Source organism: Parasteatoda tepidariorum, chromosome X1, assembly GCF_043381705.1.
Source record: "Parasteatoda tepidariorum isolate YZ-2023 chromosome X1, CAS_Ptep_4.0, whole genome shotgun sequence".
Classification (NCBI taxonomy): Eukaryota; Metazoa; Arthropoda; class Arachnida; order Araneae; family Theridiidae; genus Parasteatoda; species Parasteatoda tepidariorum.
The window spans coordinates 73,838,706-73,858,444 of NC_092214.1; the positions used below are offsets into that span (position 1 = coordinate 73,838,706).

At 29.2% G+C, this 19,739-nt stretch overlaps 1 protein-coding gene across 5 annotated transcripts in view; it reads right to left on the bottom strand.

Moving 5' to 3' along the window:
- Window positions 1–19,739, bottom strand: part of LOC107448401 (Eps15 homology domain containing protein-binding protein 1) — a 78,565-nt gene that overhangs the window by 30,507 nt on the left and 28,319 nt on the right. For all 5 annotated transcript variants that reach the window (XR_011638262.1, XM_016063577.4, XM_016063575.4 and 2 more), the window contains exons 5-9: window positions 13,177–13,346; window positions 9,833–9,996; window positions 5,311–5,425; window positions 3,454–3,652; window positions 1,786–2,781 (exon numbers count right to left, since the gene is read on the bottom strand). Coding sequence is in view for 4 of the 5 variants with exons in the window: in XM_016063577.4 (XP_015919063.2) it covers window positions 1,786–2,781; window positions 3,454–3,652; window positions 5,311–5,425; window positions 9,833–9,996; window positions 13,177–13,346 (1,644 nt within the window). In the remaining variant the exon portion in view is untranslated. The remainder of the gene's footprint in view (window positions 1–1,785; window positions 2,782–3,453; window positions 3,653–5,310; window positions 5,426–9,832; window positions 9,997–13,176; window positions 13,347–19,739) is intronic.

A 19,739-nucleotide genomic window follows, 5' to 3' on the forward strand; every position in this document is an offset into this window, starting at 1 on the left:
GAAGGAGCTGTAGAGACATTTTACAGGGAATAAATGAAGAAAGAAAAGATGTGTTTTTTGAATTCTTACCTTTGAAACAAAACATGACATTCCTTTTTTAACAAAATGTAGTTTCTTGCAATGGTATATTTTAAAACATGGGAGATATAAGAACTATATTCTATTATGAGCAACTTACAGTCCTCCGTAATTTTTTTAATTTCTTGACAAAATTGGGAAGAAATACTATTGGTTAAAGCTCATACATTGAACAAGTGAAAAAAAAACGAGCAATTAAAAAAGTTCCCTTTCCCGGCATCTGAACCATGTTCAAGCATAACAGTTAGGTGGCTAAAGTTTTTTTTTATTCAAAAACAAAAGGTTTTTTTTTTTGCTTAATAAGCATGTTTAGTTGATTAAGAGAGTATAAACAAAGTATTTGTACATACAAAATTTTTCTGAAATAAGAATGTAGAGAAGACAAATCTAAATGTAAACAAAATATTTATTCATCTCTTTACATATTAACGAAATGAAGGAAGCTGTTGTTTTTAGCTCAATCCTTGAATCCCTTATAGTTTTATAATGCAGAAAAAAAATTATAATTTAACATCTATAAATTTATTACAAAGATAGTTATTCTAAAAAAAGAAAAAAGTACAAAAATCATAACATAGAATATTTACTATATATATGGAATAACCTATTGTTTTTAGCTCATTTTTAAACCATTACAATTTCAGTAAGCAGAAAAATTATTTATTTAATACTTTTCAATTTTTCTTAAAAGATGGTTATTTTAGAAAGAATAAGGTTGTAAATTATGTCAAGCACAACATTTATCTCTCATATACAGAGCGATCATAATGACCGTCCTTAATCTATTTAAATTTTCAAAATCTTTGTGATATATGAAACAAAACTATATTGACATCAGGGTCAAAAATTAATATTAATGGGAAAAAAATGATTATCAAACTCTGACTACCAATGAAAGCAAAGGAAAAATATAAAAATCTAAAAACTAGTTAATTTCAGGATTAAAAAGAAAAATTAAACTTGATGATTGTATATGTATTGCATTCACATTTCATCATAAATGTACTAATTTTTGACAACTTTACTCAGATTAGCCTCAAATTGATAGGACATAATCAGATAAAAAATTTTCTCACTTATATATTAATTTGTGACCCTTAAAATATAATTTTTTACTTCATTTTCTATTAAGTTTATAAAAAAAACATAGATTTAACATTATAAACCATTAGAACATTATCAAACATTAGGAGACATTAAAGAAAACACTGCATAACTTCATTAGAACATCTTACCTCCATTGAAGGGCCTTCTAAATTTTGTCATGTTTTTAGCAGTAATGTTAGTTTCAGTTGTTAAAAGAAAATTTTTAAAGAGTTTTATTTGTTTAACATAAGCTGCTTTCTTTGTGTATTTTAACTCAGAAAATAAAATTTGAGTTAACAAAACATCTATTAAAGTGACAAAACTTTTTTATGCTGATTTAGAAATAAGCATGGTTTTATCTTTCTTTCAGGGTATCAGGAGAAAGTTTAGAATAGCTAATTTTTTATTAGCTCAAATTACTTAAGATTTTTAATGATTTTACCATAAGAATTAGAATGGTTTTTCCTGAATACAGACAAACTTAATTTTGAATAGGATAAAATATTGATTTTTGAAAACTAATAATTGTAGCATGTTTAAGATATTATAGGAAACATGATACTTTCATTTAAAGACAATCATTATGAAACACCCAAATAAATAACAAATGAAGGATCTTACCTTAGCTTCATTGAAGTAGTTTTTTTGAGAAAATTCCTTAGATGGTGAAAGATCCAGAATTTGTGGAACTTCGTCATCTGATAAATTAGTTTTAACTAAACTTTCTGTTTTCTCTATGTCAACAATTTCATCAGCAATTATAGGTTCTAAATTATCAACAGATTCATTTGTAAATTGTTTGGCAGAGGATTTTAGTGCTAAAGATTCCTCATCTTCGTCACTATCAGAAGAATCAAATGGATTTAAAAGCTGTTTTCTGGTCATTAATATTGGCACAGGTTTTACATTAGCAATTTTACTATTACATTCTGCTGGTACTATATTCGAATTAATGGGTTTTACATTTGGCTTTTCAAAAATATGAATATTTTTTAATGTATTGTTAGACATGAAATTTGGGATAGGTAATGACCACCCCCGTTTCTTTTTATTTTTGGAAACATATAAAGGAGTTAAGTCTTTATTTTCCTTCACATTTTTCATTTCTAAGGATAACATTAGATTTTTATTAAGTTTTTCTTTGGAACCATAAAATGGAACAGATTCTTTATTTTTGTTAGTATCTTTTACATTTAACATTATGTCTGTATTTAGTTTTTCTATGGATCCATGAAATGGAAGAGATTCTTTATTTTCTTTAGCATCTTTCACTTCTAACATTTCATTTATGTTTATTTTTTCTTTGGCACCATGTAAAGAAATTGATTCGTTATTTTTTTCAAAATTTTTCACTTTTAATTTTAGATTTGTATTCAGTTTTTCTTTGGAACCATATAGAGGTATTAATTCTTTATTTTCTTCAGCATCTTTCACTTGTAACATTAGATTTGCACTCAATTTTTTATATGTTGATGGAAAATCCTTTGAAGTAGTAAAATAAGCCTTCATTTGGTATAAATAAGTCATAACTGACAACTTATCTGGTACAGCTAATGCGACCATATCACCCGGATTGATTACGTTAGGAATACCAAGAGATGCAGCAGCATTGAAAGCCTATAAAGAACATATTAATAAAAATAAAAGAATTATTTATAATCATACATTATAATTACTTTTTATTTAATTATACATTTATGAATCCAGTTTGAAGAAAATAAGGCATTTTTTTACATTCTTTCTAATCAGCTAATGAAAATTTAATTAAATCCTCAAAAAAAAAAAAGCTTTACTTCTTATTTTACTATAATATGTACATTTTGATAAAAATGTTTTGGTTTATTTTTTTAGACACTTAAAAATTTGCTTGGTGATTACTTGTAGGTAAACTATTGTAAATGTAAAATGTTTTCTCCCTTAGCTAGAAATAAAGCTTTAAACCTTATACTAATGAAACTTTATTAATGATCATAAAATAAATATTCTTCCCTATTAGCATAGTCAATGAAGGCCAAAACTGAGGATACATGGAAAGAAATTAGGGAGAAGCTGATTTTTCTACAGTTGCTAAAACTCACTTAAAAGAAAATTTTCTCCTAAGTCTCTACCCTCCCGCACATGTTTTTGTACTTATCTCCTTTAAACATCAATATTGATCAATCACATTAATATAACCATCACTAAATATATCATTTGACAATCTTTTGCTCTTAATATAGCCTTAATTTCTTTTGGAATAGATTCTAAGAGATGTCATCTCTGTCATTAGACGCAGAAATACTGTATTACCTTTTCACAATTTTCTTTAATATTATGAGGATTCAAAGATTCAAAATCAATCAATGCTGGTGCAAAGTGATGGATCACAGCACAAAATGCTAGGCCGTTTCTCCAAGAAGTAGTGAAATTTGTTATGATGATTCCATTATAGTCTTTTGTAACACTTTTACACCAAGCCAAAAGATCATTAACTTCGTCACAATGAGTCCTAAAAATTTTTTAACCAATATTAATCTTAATAAAATTGCCTATTTACTTATTTTTCAAGAAATGCAATTAATATTAACAAACATTCAAAATATAAAAGGAAAATATGTAAATATGGAAAATGATACACAGTAGATCTTTGTTTTTAATTTTTAAGTTCTATATAGTAGTGTAGATGTTACTAATGAGCTGGAGTCTGACTTATAGCTGTATTGTGAACTTTTTTTGAACTGTGATCAGGAAACCGGTTGAGCTAGTTTCAAATCTAGATTTTATATTCTTAACTATTCAAACCTCGGTCATAATATAAACCATAGTTGAGTGATCTCTGAAATTTTGAACCACCGACATTCACAACATGTTTGATCTTAGTTTGAACATAAGAATCAATAAATGCAAATGTTGTAGAAATAACTTAATTTATGAATAGGATTTCCTTTCTTATATTAAATAAATTATACTTTAAAGTAATTGGAAAAAATTAAAAGGAGAAATTTAAATTAAATTAAAAATTAATCACAGTAAAAATAATACAAGAAGTGCATAAACAAGAAAAAGTAAATCAAACTATCATTTAATTTATATGTGATTATTCAAAACATTAAAAGCAACAAAAAAGTAAACCTACAAAAATATAAAGTAGAAACAGAAACTAAACAAAGCGGCAAAAGCAGCTAGATGAAATTGTTTTGATAGAAAGTTAAAAAACAAGAAATGAGAAATATTATAATGCAAGCAACTTCTTTGTGCAGTGGCCTGTTAAATATGAGGAATTACTAATATACCAAATTATTTGTCAGTTTATGTAAACAATAGCTTAATAAGAAACATATAATTCTCTTTGTTAATAATGATAAAATACTTAGTTACTAATTAGGCTTACTATTAAATATTTCAAACAATGATTCCGGTATAAGGCAGTATGGAGTTAATTAAAATGATGGCCAACAACCTAAGCAAACATCTGCATAATGTGGGAAAACCAATCAGAAAGTTGTTCAATACCCAGATCGAAATTCTAGTAGAGAAACACTAGTTTGAAGAACTATGGTTCCAAAAACTGTTGAGAATATGGGTCACTGAAGCCAATCTTCATTCGAGACTTTCGAACCCGGATTAGAACTTCAGATATGAAAAAGTTTAGATTTAGATAATTTTTTAAAAATATAGTGGGTATGTGGCCAAAACTAGCCCAGTAACAATATTAAGTTTGCCATCATTAAGGGGAAACCATGAAATTAGTAATGAAGTTTTGAAAAAGATATTCGAAAACTCATAGCTTAACAATTCCAATTTTAAATTTTCAGAACGGAAATTTCTGATAGCGACTTTTTATCTTAAATGATTTTTTTAACATGGAAAGGTAAACCACTGAATTTGCAAATATATTTTTAGAAACTTTGCCATCAGAGTGGTATTTAAACAAAACAAAAAAAAGTTCTTTTAACGATTGACTAAATACAAACAATAGCATGTATAAGATAAAATTAATTGTCTAAATATTGTTTTATGTTTTTTTTCAAACATTAAGCTGGAAAACAAAAACAGATTCTCCTTATATCATTTAATGTTAGCAGGAAAACTTCTCTTTAATTTTATCTAAGGACTCACTGTTAAGGTTAAATCATAAATAGCACAAAAACAAATAAATATGGTTACCTTATAGGTTCTGTTTGAGGTTCTTCAATAATTAGCTGTGCATTATCATTCGGAGGAAAGTTAAGAGCACTTTGTTCATCAATCACAGTTTGATCATCAATTTCAGAAGTTAATTCTAAAATACAAAAAGTAAAAATATTTTACAAGGCATAGAAATACAAAATGCAGCCAAAAGTAAATAAGAATTGTTTAATTGAAATTTATTAATTATACTTTTTACTAGCATACCACATTTTTTTGAAGTACCCTAACAATGCAATACAATTCAATCAGATCCATTTCCTAACAAACATTTTTTTCAAGAATTATCTTTGAAATGAGATTATTTTCTATTGACAAATCATTACACAAGTTCTACAAGCTAAATTTTGCTTATTATTTTCACACAATTTTTGAATATTAGGTAATGAATTAGGTATTAAAATATAAGAAAATTTTCCATAGTATTCAAATACACACAAATACTTTCTTAACAAATCTTTAATGGTGAAAAAGCTAATCACTTTTTTTTAAGGAAATAGGAACTACCATCAAATGTTCTTTGACAACCAGAAGCACATTTAATCTGTAGAGAGCATTATGCACAGAAAATATCTTATGATACAAGAAACCCTTCAGTATGTGAAAAATTTAGACGATAATAAACTTTCAGATGATGATGAAATTTTTTTCTTCCTTTTTTTGTCTGAAACTTAATTTTTTTTTGAGAAATGTCCCTAATGTTCTTATAAAAAATATGTGAACTATGTATGTCAAACAGAACAGTTGTCAAAAGAAGTTAATGATGTAAGATTCAATACAATAAATTTAAAGAGACATAGTATAAAGTGGTAAAGTAAGCAAGATATAAATATATAAAAATGCTAATTTTTAAGCAAAATTAACTTAAATAAAGAGAGTTCATACTTATATCACACAAAATAATGACTTGAAAAATAAATAATTTTAAAACATTCAAAGTGGTATAAGTTTTACTTTTAGTACATATTCTTTCTTAATTTGCTCTTTTATATTTATGTGTTGTACTATGCATTAACTATAAAATGTTCCACATATCTTATCAGTAAAAAAAAGAGTAAGAGGGTTTCATGGGATGAAAATGCATGAAGTGTGCATGGGATGAAAACAGGTTTAGATGCTTACCTACCCACCGTTCAAAGCCAAAGCTCCTATTTCAGGAACACACTGTAAAAGTAAAACTGTTTACAGCAAATTTTTACATCACTTTAAAGAATGTAAATTTATATGGCAAAATTTGAATTAAATCTGTCAAATAGTTCCTGAGAAAAAAGTCAGATATTAAAAATTCCATTTCACAAGTACTACTCGATCATTTTTGTTCAAATTTTGTACTTTGCCATACAAAAAAAAAATTCTTTAAAATGACTAAAAAATTTGTATACCTTGAAGTTCAAAAATTTTTCGACTTATTAAATAAAATGAAAAATAAATAATAGCTAAAAGTTATTTTTTGAAAGGACCTATCTTTGGATAAAAAATTTTTTTAACTGTGTGCAAACATTTTTCAATTCGCCTAAAAAAATCTTAAGATATAGCTAAATACGCAAAAAGTACAATTATCATTAAGGGTTCCGGTATACTCCGTATTAATAAATGTTGGAATAATAGAAAAACGCACAAGCATCAAATCTGAATTCATATAAAAAGTTAGAGTTGTACAGAGCGCATTCTGAAAGTAATGTGCTTGATTTTACTGTGACGCGACTATTGATCGCAGCGCACTCAGATTGGTCAAAAAATGTGGTGGGGAATTTGTCCTTCCAAACAAGACTGGTCTCAGGTTGCTCCGAGCAGTAGGAGCGGTAGGACCTGTCTTCGCGCTAAGTCTTTTTTTGATTGAGTCATGGAGTGTTCGTTCGCTGGAACAGCGGTACGCGATAAAGTTTTGTGTGCGACTTGGGAAGAATGCATTTCGAAATCTCAGTGTGGAAGGTAGCACAAGGCCTCCAAGGAGGGTGGAGAGAAGGCCACCAACGAGCCTTGTTCTGGACGCCCAACAACAGCCCGACCCGATGAAAACGTTCAGCATTTGTGTGAAGTTTTGAAGTCAGACAGTCGGTTAAGCATTCGGGTAATCACTAACACCCTAAACTTGTCAAAATGCATGGTACATAGGATTGTGATGGAGGATTTGCAAATGCGAAAGGTCTGTGCGAAGCTTGTGTCGAAGGTGTTGACGGTGGAGCAAAAAGAAGTTCGAGTTTTGGGCATTGAAGAATTGCTGGAATTGATGAGTTGGCGCCCCAGCATCCCTATGGCCCTGACTTGGCGCCGTGTGACTTTTTTTTGCTCCCCCCAACTGAAAAGAGAGCTGAAGGGAAAGCACTGGGAGTCAGTGGAGAACAAATAAGCTCATGTCACAAGGTTCCTGAGAGGCATTCCTGTCAAGGAGTTCCAGGGTGCCCTCCAGACGTGGTAAAATCGTCGCTGCAAGTGTATTGATGCACAAGGGAACTATTTTGAAGAATTTTAACCATTTGTACCCATAGGATCAATAAATCCATTTTTCCCAGAAAATGTGCATTACTTAACATCAAAATATTCATGAAATACAAAATAATAGAAATGAATGTAAATAGAGTTAATTTGCAATTCAGTATGTTGCTTATAAAAGATATTTGATTTAATATAGTAGGGAACCAATTAGCCAGAATGCTGAGGACCATCGCTATCCCAGATGTCAGAATTTCTAGTTTTCAGGATCGCTAAAAATGATTTAATACAACTTAACTACATTTCTACTTCAATATTAAATAAAAAAGCTGTATTTTTGCCGTTTAAGTATTCCAATTAAAAATTTGTTCATTCGTTCACTTCATTCTTTTTACTTTATTGTATTCATATAGTAAAGCATAGCGATGCCTTTTTCTTGCAATTTCCCGACCACCTTCAGTTTGCTGATATTTTCTCATAGTAAGTAGGGGCGAAAAATTAAATCAATCATTCATTTTATCTGATTTTGTTTATAAGATGCTGATTTCGCTTTCAAATAAAAAAATATACATAAAAAAAGGGAAAAAATCCTCTATTCTACCCTGTAAACAATCTGGCAGCACGTGATTGAGTTTGATTCTTTCTCTGTTTTGCGCTGTCACACTTTGCTCGCGATTATGTCATTCAGACAGTTGTTAGTTTTTTTACCCAGCAGAGACAGCTTTGGTATTCAGTTTGAAAACTCGCCGTTACGTATATTATCCATTTTAGGAGACATCATGGAATTTAAAGCATAAGCTTTTGGTGTGTTTTGTTAAATCATGGTTTTGTTTAAAGATAGTAATTTCGGAGTTCAGCTCTTTTTTTTTAAAAAAAAAATGAATTCAATATTTTAAGAAATAAAAATGAAAACTTTTATTAAATTTAGTGATTTTCGAACAAATTTTATCAGAATTAGGTGGCTATGAAAGAGTTGAAACTATTTAGAAGAGTCAATAATTTGCTTACAGAAAATTTTTTAATCGAGATTTGTTTAATTTAATTTTATTTAAGTCTGCACTTCTTTTCGTTCAATCGAGCAGAAAAAAAATCTCCCCCCACCTTTCCATCTACTCAGCTTCAAGGATGACTCAGTCGTTCTAGTTAAAAAATAACGGGGAAAGGGACCAAAGTTTTTCCCGGTTTCCTGGAAACCAGATAAAAAGTTGTATACTGTACAGCTAACTACACTCCTACTTAATTACTGATTAAAAAGAACCGTATTTTAATCATTTTTATATTTAAATTAAAAACTAGTATTTGAACTTCACTATTTTTACTTTTATATTTACATAGTGATGTGTAGCGTAGTATTTTTTTTTATGACCCTTCTACCTTCTATTCACTGATAAGCATGTGTAATGCATTTTCCCCTTATAAACCGCAGATCTCACACCTTTCCTTCTACTCAACTTCAAGGATGACTCGAATTTCGGCAGTTTGCAATCATTCTAGTTCAAAATGGTGGGAAATCAAGGAATTTTTCTTAACTATTTTCATATCTTTTTGTACTCAAAATAATCTTGATTTTAAAATGTTCATCACAATCCACTTTTGTTTGAATTAATTTTGATATGGCTTTGGCTTTTATTCAATTTCAATTCACTCTTCATATAACATAAAGAAAAGTTTTCATTTCTTAAATATTAATCTGAATATTTAGCTCATAACATGCACTATCTTATAAAAATTAATGCAAAATTATTGATTGTTTCTTCTTCTCAATTTCAATATTCTTCCATACAATATTTGAGTTAAAAATAATTTTTCATATTTTCAAAAGTACGCAAATTTAATCTCCTGTAATATTAAGTAGGAAAAAAGTGTCAGTTTTTTTTTAATCACTACACCTCCATAGTAACTTTTTTAGCATTTTAACTGTGGGCAAAATTGCACAAAATATTTGTTTCCATGCCCTACTTTTTCACAGAGTAACATAGGAAAAACAGATTTGTGGTAGGAAAGTCATCAGTTTAGAATCAGAAAAAGGTGGGAGTAATGCTCAGAGAACCAATGATGAAAATCTTACCATTTTTGATGTCTGTTCCTTGAGTTAATAATTCCAATTGTGAAACAAGATTAACTATTTCAAGAGTAGTCTCTTCTTCTTTATTAAAATCACTGAGATTTCCAACGTCAATTGAACAAGTGCTTTCATTCATTAAACTAGCCAAACTTATCATGTCTTCATCACTAAGAAAACATAAAAATATTATTAGGCATTACAAAAAAAGAGATATTTATTATATAAAAAATTGTTCGAAGCTTTGCCCTTGCGAAAGGATCATACACAAAATACCTTCAATTGAAAGGGGACATATAGAAAAATTTTACAAAAGTGAACGAAGCTGAGAACACTGAGAAGTTTATTATTACAAAACTTTGAGTAATCAAAGACAATGCTCCACAAATAAGGTCAATAAATTTTGCCTGAGCAAAAAGTAAAATCTAGTACCCTTTTCATTTAAATACAGAATTTTGAACCAATTGAAAATTCAGTTGACTATGTAATGTGAAAATTGTAAGATACTTTTCAGGATGACTTGTGCAATACACATTGCATGTTATTTCTATGTGAAATTTTTTTTCAAAATCTTGGAAAAAATGCTCTGTATTAAATTTTTTTCTAAGGAATCGAATTAAAAGTTGGGTTTTCAATAGAAAATTTCCATACAGTTTTTGTTGAAATTAATTTCTGAAGTGCTTTTTTTTTTAATTGTTTGGCTTAAGCAATTTTTTCAAATAATGTAATGAGGAACAAAACCCATTTTTAAATTTAGAAGCAGTACACTACTTAATAAATTATTTGAATTATTTATTTCAGGTTTTCAAAGTGAAACTCAAATAACTTTTTTAAAGTTCAAAAAGCTGAAGAAAATTCTTCTCAACTTGTGATTCAAAATTTTTGTGTAGAGCAACAAACATATGAAAGAGATTTTTGGAATTTAATTTTTAAGGGAAATTTCCATTCTGTTGTTGGGTAACTGAGAAGATTTGAAAATTCTTCGATTTTATACAGATTGTCTATGAAGAAATTTTTCCTGAACACTCATGAGTCTATCTTTGTCAGTAAATTGATTTTAATCTACTTGGTTAAAATCAACACACCTAAGCAACAGATATCTGGATATGGATAATGACTAACAAAACTAGTCAAAGAATGTTTCTCTTATTGACCACAAGCCATGATATGTCTAGGTCTTTCAACGGACAGCCTGCACATGCTCCCCCCCCTAAAATGCCTTGTTATGAAGAATCATGTTTTTGTTTACCATTCAGTTTAGAATCATTGGAAATATCCTTGACTTGTTTTTCTCTTTTTGTTTGTCTACCAGATGAAATAATCGGAAATCAGATCAGAATCATCTTTGAAAGGCGTAATGAAGGACATGGGAGATTCTTTTGGAAACTTTTTACTTAAGCACAACTGAATGGTAATTTTTCCAGACAAAATTCATTTTTAAATTTGAAAAATATTTCATGTAACAAGATTATGCTACATTTTACATTTTCAAATTCATGACTTTTCATGACTAATTCCAAGAATTTTTCATGACTTAACGAAATTACTATTTTCTCCGACAAAAACACAGCAATAAATTTAAAAAAGCCTTATAATAACACCCATTAAAATGATAGGTACAATCAAAACTGTAGTACTCTGCATTATCATATTTATAGATTTTAAATTTAAAAAGCAGAGTAAAAAAAGAGTTGAAGCAGTAAAATAGCTGAAAAAAATACAAAAGGAAATAATTTTTTTTCTTTTTTTCTGCAGAATTACATTCTAAAGATACTTTTCCTGTTCATCGGAAAGGAAAGAAATACTCCTGATTTTTCTGTTCTCATTTCGGAATAAAAAAATTAGCCAATGACTGGCTTGGGTATTAGCCAATGACTGACTGCTTCAGCTAAAATTTCAAATTGATAAAAATAAATAAATAATAATAATAACAAAAATTCTGAAATCACAGAAGTTTAAAAGATAATTCGCTCTAGAAATGATGTTTTTTCTTTCATTTTTTGAAAGAACACCATAATTTTTAAAGAACATGATAAAAACATTTTATATTTTAATCAAACATGACTGTGAGTGGGGATTTTGTTACAAATTCATATATTTGGAACACTATGAAATTGGGGGAAAGAGGGCACATTCCATTTTAAAAATTATATTTTTCGGAGACCTACATTCATGACTTTTCATGATTTTTTTAAAAAAAATAGTTAAAAGCATGACATTTCATGACAAATTTTGTTCAATAGCGAAATTCATGACTTTCCATGATTTTTCATGACTTTCCAGGTGCACTGATACCCTGAAGATTTCAAGAATAAACATCAGGTGGATATGCAATGTGATAGAGAAAAATATTTTTTGACATAAAATAGTTTTTGAGACATCAAAGTTAGACTGTGATTGCAGATTTGTGATTATGACAGAAGTTAAAATACAATATTTCTGTTGCGCATATGGATCAAACTTCAGCAAGAAGATAAGCTGTTTTGCCAACCACACAAAGCCTTACTTTCGAAGTTATTATGCAATTAGATAACTAAAAAACGATAAAGAAATTGGCAAAAAAGACTCTTTGGTTTGCATAACAAGGTAAGTTTTTTTGTGCTTTTAGAAAGCTTCATTATGACTCATTTTGTTGTTCCAGTTTACCCTGTTTCAGAATTTACAAGGTGTGTTCTGAAAGTACAGGGAATGGCTTCATAAAATAAATAATGAGGATATACAAACAAAATACTTTTAGTGACATTCAAAGTATAAATAATATTATCCATAGTACACTTTTGACATTTGTTGTACAGCTGCTAAGAACTGTTAACAAATACTTCTTTCAGTAATGCTTGAAGAATCATTAGCACACAACACTGTTGTCATATGCAACACTGCTCCTTTCCATTGCAAAAGCTTTTAAACCACTTAACTATCTTAACTTTTAACAACTGCCTCCAACACACACTTCCACTAACACTCAAACCATCATTAATGTTATTTTACATATCTTGAAAGAAAAATTCTTATTTAGGCATAAATCTATTTCGTAGTGACAGGTCTCTTCTAACCTCATATTCAAATTACCTACATGTTCATAAGTTATATAATTAGAGTGGCTATTCAAGTATGGGCCCATTTATTGAATACTTAAAACACACATTATATTCCTTAAAAGTCAAATAATGTTAAAATACATTTTAAAATTGTGTTTGAAGTTTATACACATTAACAAAGCTTTAGATAAATACTCTAAAAGTGGCATATTCAAAATTCTAAGCAAGTTTAATGAATTTTTTGAAATTTTAGAAACTAATGCAATTAATTAAATAATAAAACACTTGAAACAGAAAGTTAATTCAACATACGTTGCACGGCCTTCTTTAATAAATTCAGAGGATATTGTGAGTTTTAAAACTGCTTCAATAACAACTTTTGATGTAGGCTTCAATTTAACTTTAATTGGCTGTGGAAATACATTTGCATACAGTGCCATGTTTATTTTGGCTGATGCTAGTGATCGGCCTGGTTTAGATACCTATAACAAAATAAACAATCATTATTCATACTTCTTTTTCTGTGCTTCTTTAAAGACATTAAATATGCCACAATAATTTTGAAAAAAATTTTGTGACATGTATTGTGTGAAAAATATTGTGAAGCTGATAAAGCATAATAACACAAGCCTTTGGAACATGTTTTCCAAATTATTAACAATTAAACAAGATTAATTACAAATTAAACTGCAATAACAGTTTAAATTTAATGCAAAAATATTAAATAATTTATGAATTAAACTAAAATATATTATTTTATACATATATTCAGAAATATCCTGTTAAGTTATATTTTTAAAAAAAAGTGAGAAAATGAAATACAGTGTAACGTCCCATATCCGGACGTCCCTTTTCCGGAAGGGTCAATTTCCCGGACACTTTTTAACAATCAAAATAAACAAACATCTCTTATCTTCCCCTCTCCTTCAAAAAAAAAAAAATTTTTAAAAAAATAATAAAAATAAAAAAAGGTCTTTAGACAAATTTTTTCTTTCCCTAGCTTCTAGTGATTCATGCATTGAACCCATAAATCAACAGAAAGGGAAAGGGAAAACCTCCCAAGACGGTCTGCTCAGGAATGCAGGAAAGGAGGGAGATTTGTTTTCAAAATAGCACAACTGAGTCCCCTCCCCCCTTCTTTCCTATGCAGCAGCTGGATAGTAAAAGAGGCATTTCCTGGAACCTTTTTATTAGAGTGTTAAGGAAAGACGAAATACTATGAAAAAGGGTAAACACAGTAGAAGTTAACATGGAGGGGGAGTCACTTTCAGTCAGACAAGAAAAAATAAAGGGAACCCAATCAGCATGCCGCACCTTTATGCTTGATTGATAGCCAATGATGGGAGAGAAAATAAGAATTTGTCACTGCCCCGCCCTCAACTTGAATGACAAATAAGGAGGAAATGAATTTTCTTCCACACCTACCCACCTTAATGAATGACAGGAATTTCCCCTTCTTGCTTGAATTGTTTCAGTTCAAAATGGCGGAGAGAGGAGTTAATATTTTCATAACTGTCAAATTTTTTTTCGCCTTCTATGTTTTAAGCAATTATTATTTTTTTCCAATATTTTTTGATTGATTAGATCTCATTCTAATACTAAAACATTATTTCTCGAAAAATAATGTTTATTTATTTTTTGCTTCTTAGCTTTTATTGGATCATTTTAAGCTTTGTTAACCTTGGGGATCTATTATACGGAAAAATCTAACATCCGGACTTCCAAAAGTCCCACCGATTCCGGATACTTTCCACTGTATAACCAAGAGTGCTACTTGCTTCTGAATTTATTTAATCGACAAGAAGCAGCTGAAAACTTAATAGAATGAATTGATAAACATATGTTAAGGGCAGAGGAAACAAAGGAAAACTTTTTTAAAAAAAAGAAGGAAAAAAATTATATTGTAAAAAAACATTAACAAATGACACTTCGGTTTTGAATTCTTATTAACAGCCAATCTGAAATTTTATATTATGTTAATATATATATATATTTATTAGGCTTAATACTTCTCAATCAGAACTTCATGTTTCTAATTAAAAAAGTAATTCAATAACTTTTAATGATGCAAACATTACTTGAGAAAAAATTTACTGGTGAACGAAACCTGACTTCACCATTTTAAAAATTCCCTGATTATCAAAGAATTATTGATCACATGGAGAATTATTGATCAGGAGTTTTAAAACTAAATAAAAAAAATTTCAGAATAACAGTTTTAAAATTTGTTACCACAGGATTTTAGTCTCCAATTTCATTCCTGTTAATGTTAAAATAAGATGAATCAAAAGCAATAATATTACTATACCTGAACTTTTTTCTATATTGTTAAATGACCTTTATGATATTTTAATGAATGTAATAATAGAATTCGTCTCTACACCTATCCTCCTAGTGAACTTTTGATCGCATGAAAGAAATTTCATTGCACTATGTATAGTTTCAGTTTTTGTTTTATATTTAGGAAGTCTTAATTATGAGTACATTATTCTATTAAAATTAAGTTATTCAAAGTATCTTGCTTTAAATTATTTTACCAAATAAACACTTTTAAACTTCTGCAGTTTCACTAAATGTAGCATTGAACTACTTTTTGTTCATTAAATATTCAAACACTTTTATAACCTCTTTTACTGAAAGTGTCTCATAATTTTTGCACATGCTCTGATTTGGAAGTCTAGTTTCTTTCTTAAATACTCAAACGTTCATTATTCATGCTCAAGACTTAAAAATTTCAAGAACAAAAATGGTTTTCTAAGCATTTCACTATACTTAATCTTATGACTAATTGTATATTTCATAATCAGCCAAAACTTCACTTTCTACAATTCTAACATAACTTCAATACAATCAACAATTGGGAGGCTAAAATAAACAGACAGCATTTTTCTCATGCATATAAGTGTTAGTTTTTGCAGCTTTTATACTACCTTTACATAACAATTCATGAATCTATTATCATGACAGAATTCCAACGCATTATTTATTAGATATATCAGATTTTGCACTCAAGAGCTTTTTTGCACTAGTTAGAATTGCAAAATTTTATTTAACACATCCTATTTGTTCTAAAGTGGAAAACTTGTTTCAAATCTAGAGGAACTCTCAGTTATTGATGGAAAAAATAACAGAGATTTTATTGGCATTGGACTACCTCTTTGTCTTATTTATTTTTTGTAACAAAATTTGCCATAAATTCTTATTAGAAGCTATTTTTTTAAATTTAAACAACTAATAAAATTCCTAACTGAACTTTTATACAATTATGGTGAACATCAGAAGAAAAAAAACCGGGTTTATAGTTGTGGTATATGTCATAGCTTCATTTCATTGGGAAGCTTGATATTCTTGAAGATTTTTTAAATAGACTGAATTAAATTCGTTTGTAGAGCAATTAATATTTAACTTTTCACATTGCAATAGAAAAATTTTGTTTTGGTGTTATACTTAGCAAGTTTTTCATTATTATTTTGTAAATTTTATAGTTTCACAAATACATAAATCTAAATTATAACATTGTATTAACTTGTATACAGAATTATTTAAAGAAAACAAAAAGCAGATTCTGCAGCATTTCTTTGTGCACAATTTGCTGCTCTTGATTTTTCATGGAATTATTTGTCATGAGAAAAATTTGTCAAAGCAACAGTTCATGCTGGGCACAATTCATCAAGGTGTTAGTTCATTGGGTGAATTTTCGTGTGAAGACTTTTGATCTTTGAAAGAAAACACAAAACATATCTAAATATTCTTCTCAAAATATTAATAAATGTAAATTTTGTTTTATGCAAAGTTACAATTTTTATTTAAATTTAATTTTATAATTATATTACAATAGTAATAGCCTAAGTAAAAGCAAAAAACAAAGAGGGATATAAGGACACTCTTAGATAATCACAGAAGGGTTTTTCTGATATGCTTATTTTTGCTGAAGGGGGGATTTCTTGTGAAGGCTCATAATTTTATGACAGCTTTAGCAACTTTCTCTTTTTGAAAAAATTGAAACAAAATAAAGAAAGTTTTTTTAAAAATTGCTAAATTTATATGTCAGAGAGTAATAAAGTTTAAAAAATTTAATTTGGGTAATTTAATTTTGGGAACATTTTCAACAAAGGGGGTGGGTAGAATTTTGCCTTGAATTATTCTATTCCTTGTTACAAATATATTAAGAGGGAGAAAATATTTTGCTTAGCTAAGATAAATACCAGTTATAAAATATTTTGCAACAAATATATACTTTTTTCAAGAAATTATTATACTAGATGCTAAGTTACAAATGATGATAATTTAATATTGCATAATGTGTGGATCGAATTTTATTTTGATTTTTGCTGCCTTACATTCACACGTTTAAAGGCTTATAACTGAAAATAATCTTGAAACAGTGCAATGAACTGTGCTTACCCAAACTGTCACCCAAATGAATATTACAGGATAAATTATAATACAATGAGAGATCAAAGCAACATTTAGTGTTTTAGCTAGAAGGGGGATCTGTCCCTGGGAGCAACCTTAGAGCAATGCCAAATTTATGAAAAAATATTAAAAATGAATTTCTAGGTAAAATGCCTTTTTCTTTCAAATGGCTCCAATTTAATTTGCTAATAGTGGGCCCCATAACTTCTACAGTATTTTATTTGATTTACCTAAAAATTGAACAGGATGTATATTAATATTTTAGTTTGCTTCGTTTGTTGGTTTTTTTATACATATATTTTTTAAAAATTGGTGACATGTTGAAAGAAAAATGTCCTTAGAAAAAATGCTTGATTTCAATTAAAAACTATAAATGCAGTCAAAAAGATCTAAGTGCAATAGAAAAATCATTAACATACAATGTTAAATTTTAATCTAAATTGAGTGAAAATTCAGAAGTTATCAATTTACTTTGTCTTAACATTATATAAAGCTGTAGAATTTTATTCAATGATAAAATATAAAAAAAATTGCCAAGAGCAGCAGACTTAAGTTTTTACACAATTTGAATCTTAAAATGGTCTAGTGAAAAGATCAAATTTTACATCAAATTGCAAAAGGGTGCAGTTTATTCATGCATACTGTTAATCTTAACTACATCTCTGGCAACACCCAAAAAGTATAACTTTGAATATAAAAATAGGATATGATTCTGAGGAATTTGTGCTCTTAGAAATTTAAATTTTAAACTTTAAATTTCTTGCTAGTTTTTAAAATAAATAAAAAAGATTTTTATATTTTTATGCAAGAGAAAATCACATTTCAATAACTGTTCAATTTTATACATTTAACAATACCAAAAAAAACTAAACTAAACTCAGTGGCGCGACGGCCCTCCTACTGTGCCCATCTCAGTTTTCTTAACCTTAAGCTCTGGGGTGCCGGAGCAGATGCTCCGGTCAAGTGGTCAGCCAAACGCGGAACCCCCAGTGTTTAGTTTCCAAGCATGCTTGGTACTCATTTATCGACCCACTGAAGGGATGAAAGGCTGAGTCAACCTTGCCCGGCCCGAGGATCAAACCAGGGACCTGTGGGACGACAGCACGAAGCGCTACCCCTCAGCCACCGGGTGTCTTTAACAATACCAATTGAACTCAAAATTGATATTTGCTTCTTAAGAAAATTAGTATTTGATTTTAAACACTACATGAAAGATATAATTGAAAATATAAATAAAAATGATTATATAGCAGGTGTCACAATGATGTGTGACGATTTTTATTTTTTATTAATTCAATCCTTTTTGTGTGCAATTTGGTTTCATTTCCTTTCTAAGTATACTTAAATTTTAAATATTCCATCCTTTTTAAAATGAATTTAACCTCATATTTTTCTGTTTAAAGCGTTTCATCATCTTTCTTCTCTTTTTATGAGTCAAGGTCACTTTCACTCGACTTGTTCAAGGTTAATTTTACTCCCCATCTTATTTTCGTTTTCATTTTTTCTTTCATTTTGCTTTTTCACGTACTGTCAGTTAAGACACATGTTCTGGCCGGTTCAAACCAGTTCACGTGCTTTCCCCTACACGATGTGACACCGCCTACTATCCAGAGATTTTTCTTCCTTACCATATTTGGTATGATGGTGAGTCCTGGTTACCTGGATTGGCTCGACTCATTAGTCCGGTGTCTTTCTCTCATCCAATTATCGTTTTCCATTTCAGGATGCTTGAATGTTCCCGCTCTTGTAAAAAACGCCATTTTCGTCACTTGACTTTTTTTGGGCTGGTTAGCTGGCCTGTTGTCAGCAATCCAATGATGGAGCATTTTTTTTATTTTTTAAGAGGCTACCTTTTTAAAAAAAAACGATTTCCTTTGATGAAATGATTGTTTCCATTTAATATGTTATTTTTTGTTCAGGAAATTTTTTCCCACTGCAAAAAGCCGATATTCCAGTTTGTTTGTGGAACGTTATATTCTTATTATATTTTTTCTTGAAGTAAGAGGCATGAAGATTTCAGAACCGGCTCCCCGCTTTCGTGTTTCGTTTCATTATCGTGCACATTTGTTGGAACTATTTTCGATGAACTAAATGCTTAATGAAAGCTAGCTTCTCTGCTGTCTACAATTACTGGCGTTTCAGTGCTCTGAAGAGAGAATTACAGGTCATCTTTCCATTGCTTGAAACTTTTTGATTCTCTTAAAGGACATGAAGTTCGGCCCAGACCCTCCCCCCCACTCTATGAGAGCAGACATGAAATGATTAAAATTTTACTGCATTATACCAGATACTGTCTTGCTGCATTCATTTTGTGTGATGTATGGTGTACTTCCAACCTATTTGATGTCACCGTAACTAACGCCGGATGAGTAACTTATTTTATTTATCCTCAATTTATTTGACCGGTGTTTTGGTTTCGCATTTTTGTGTAAGTCATGCCCAACAAGATGCTGATTTTA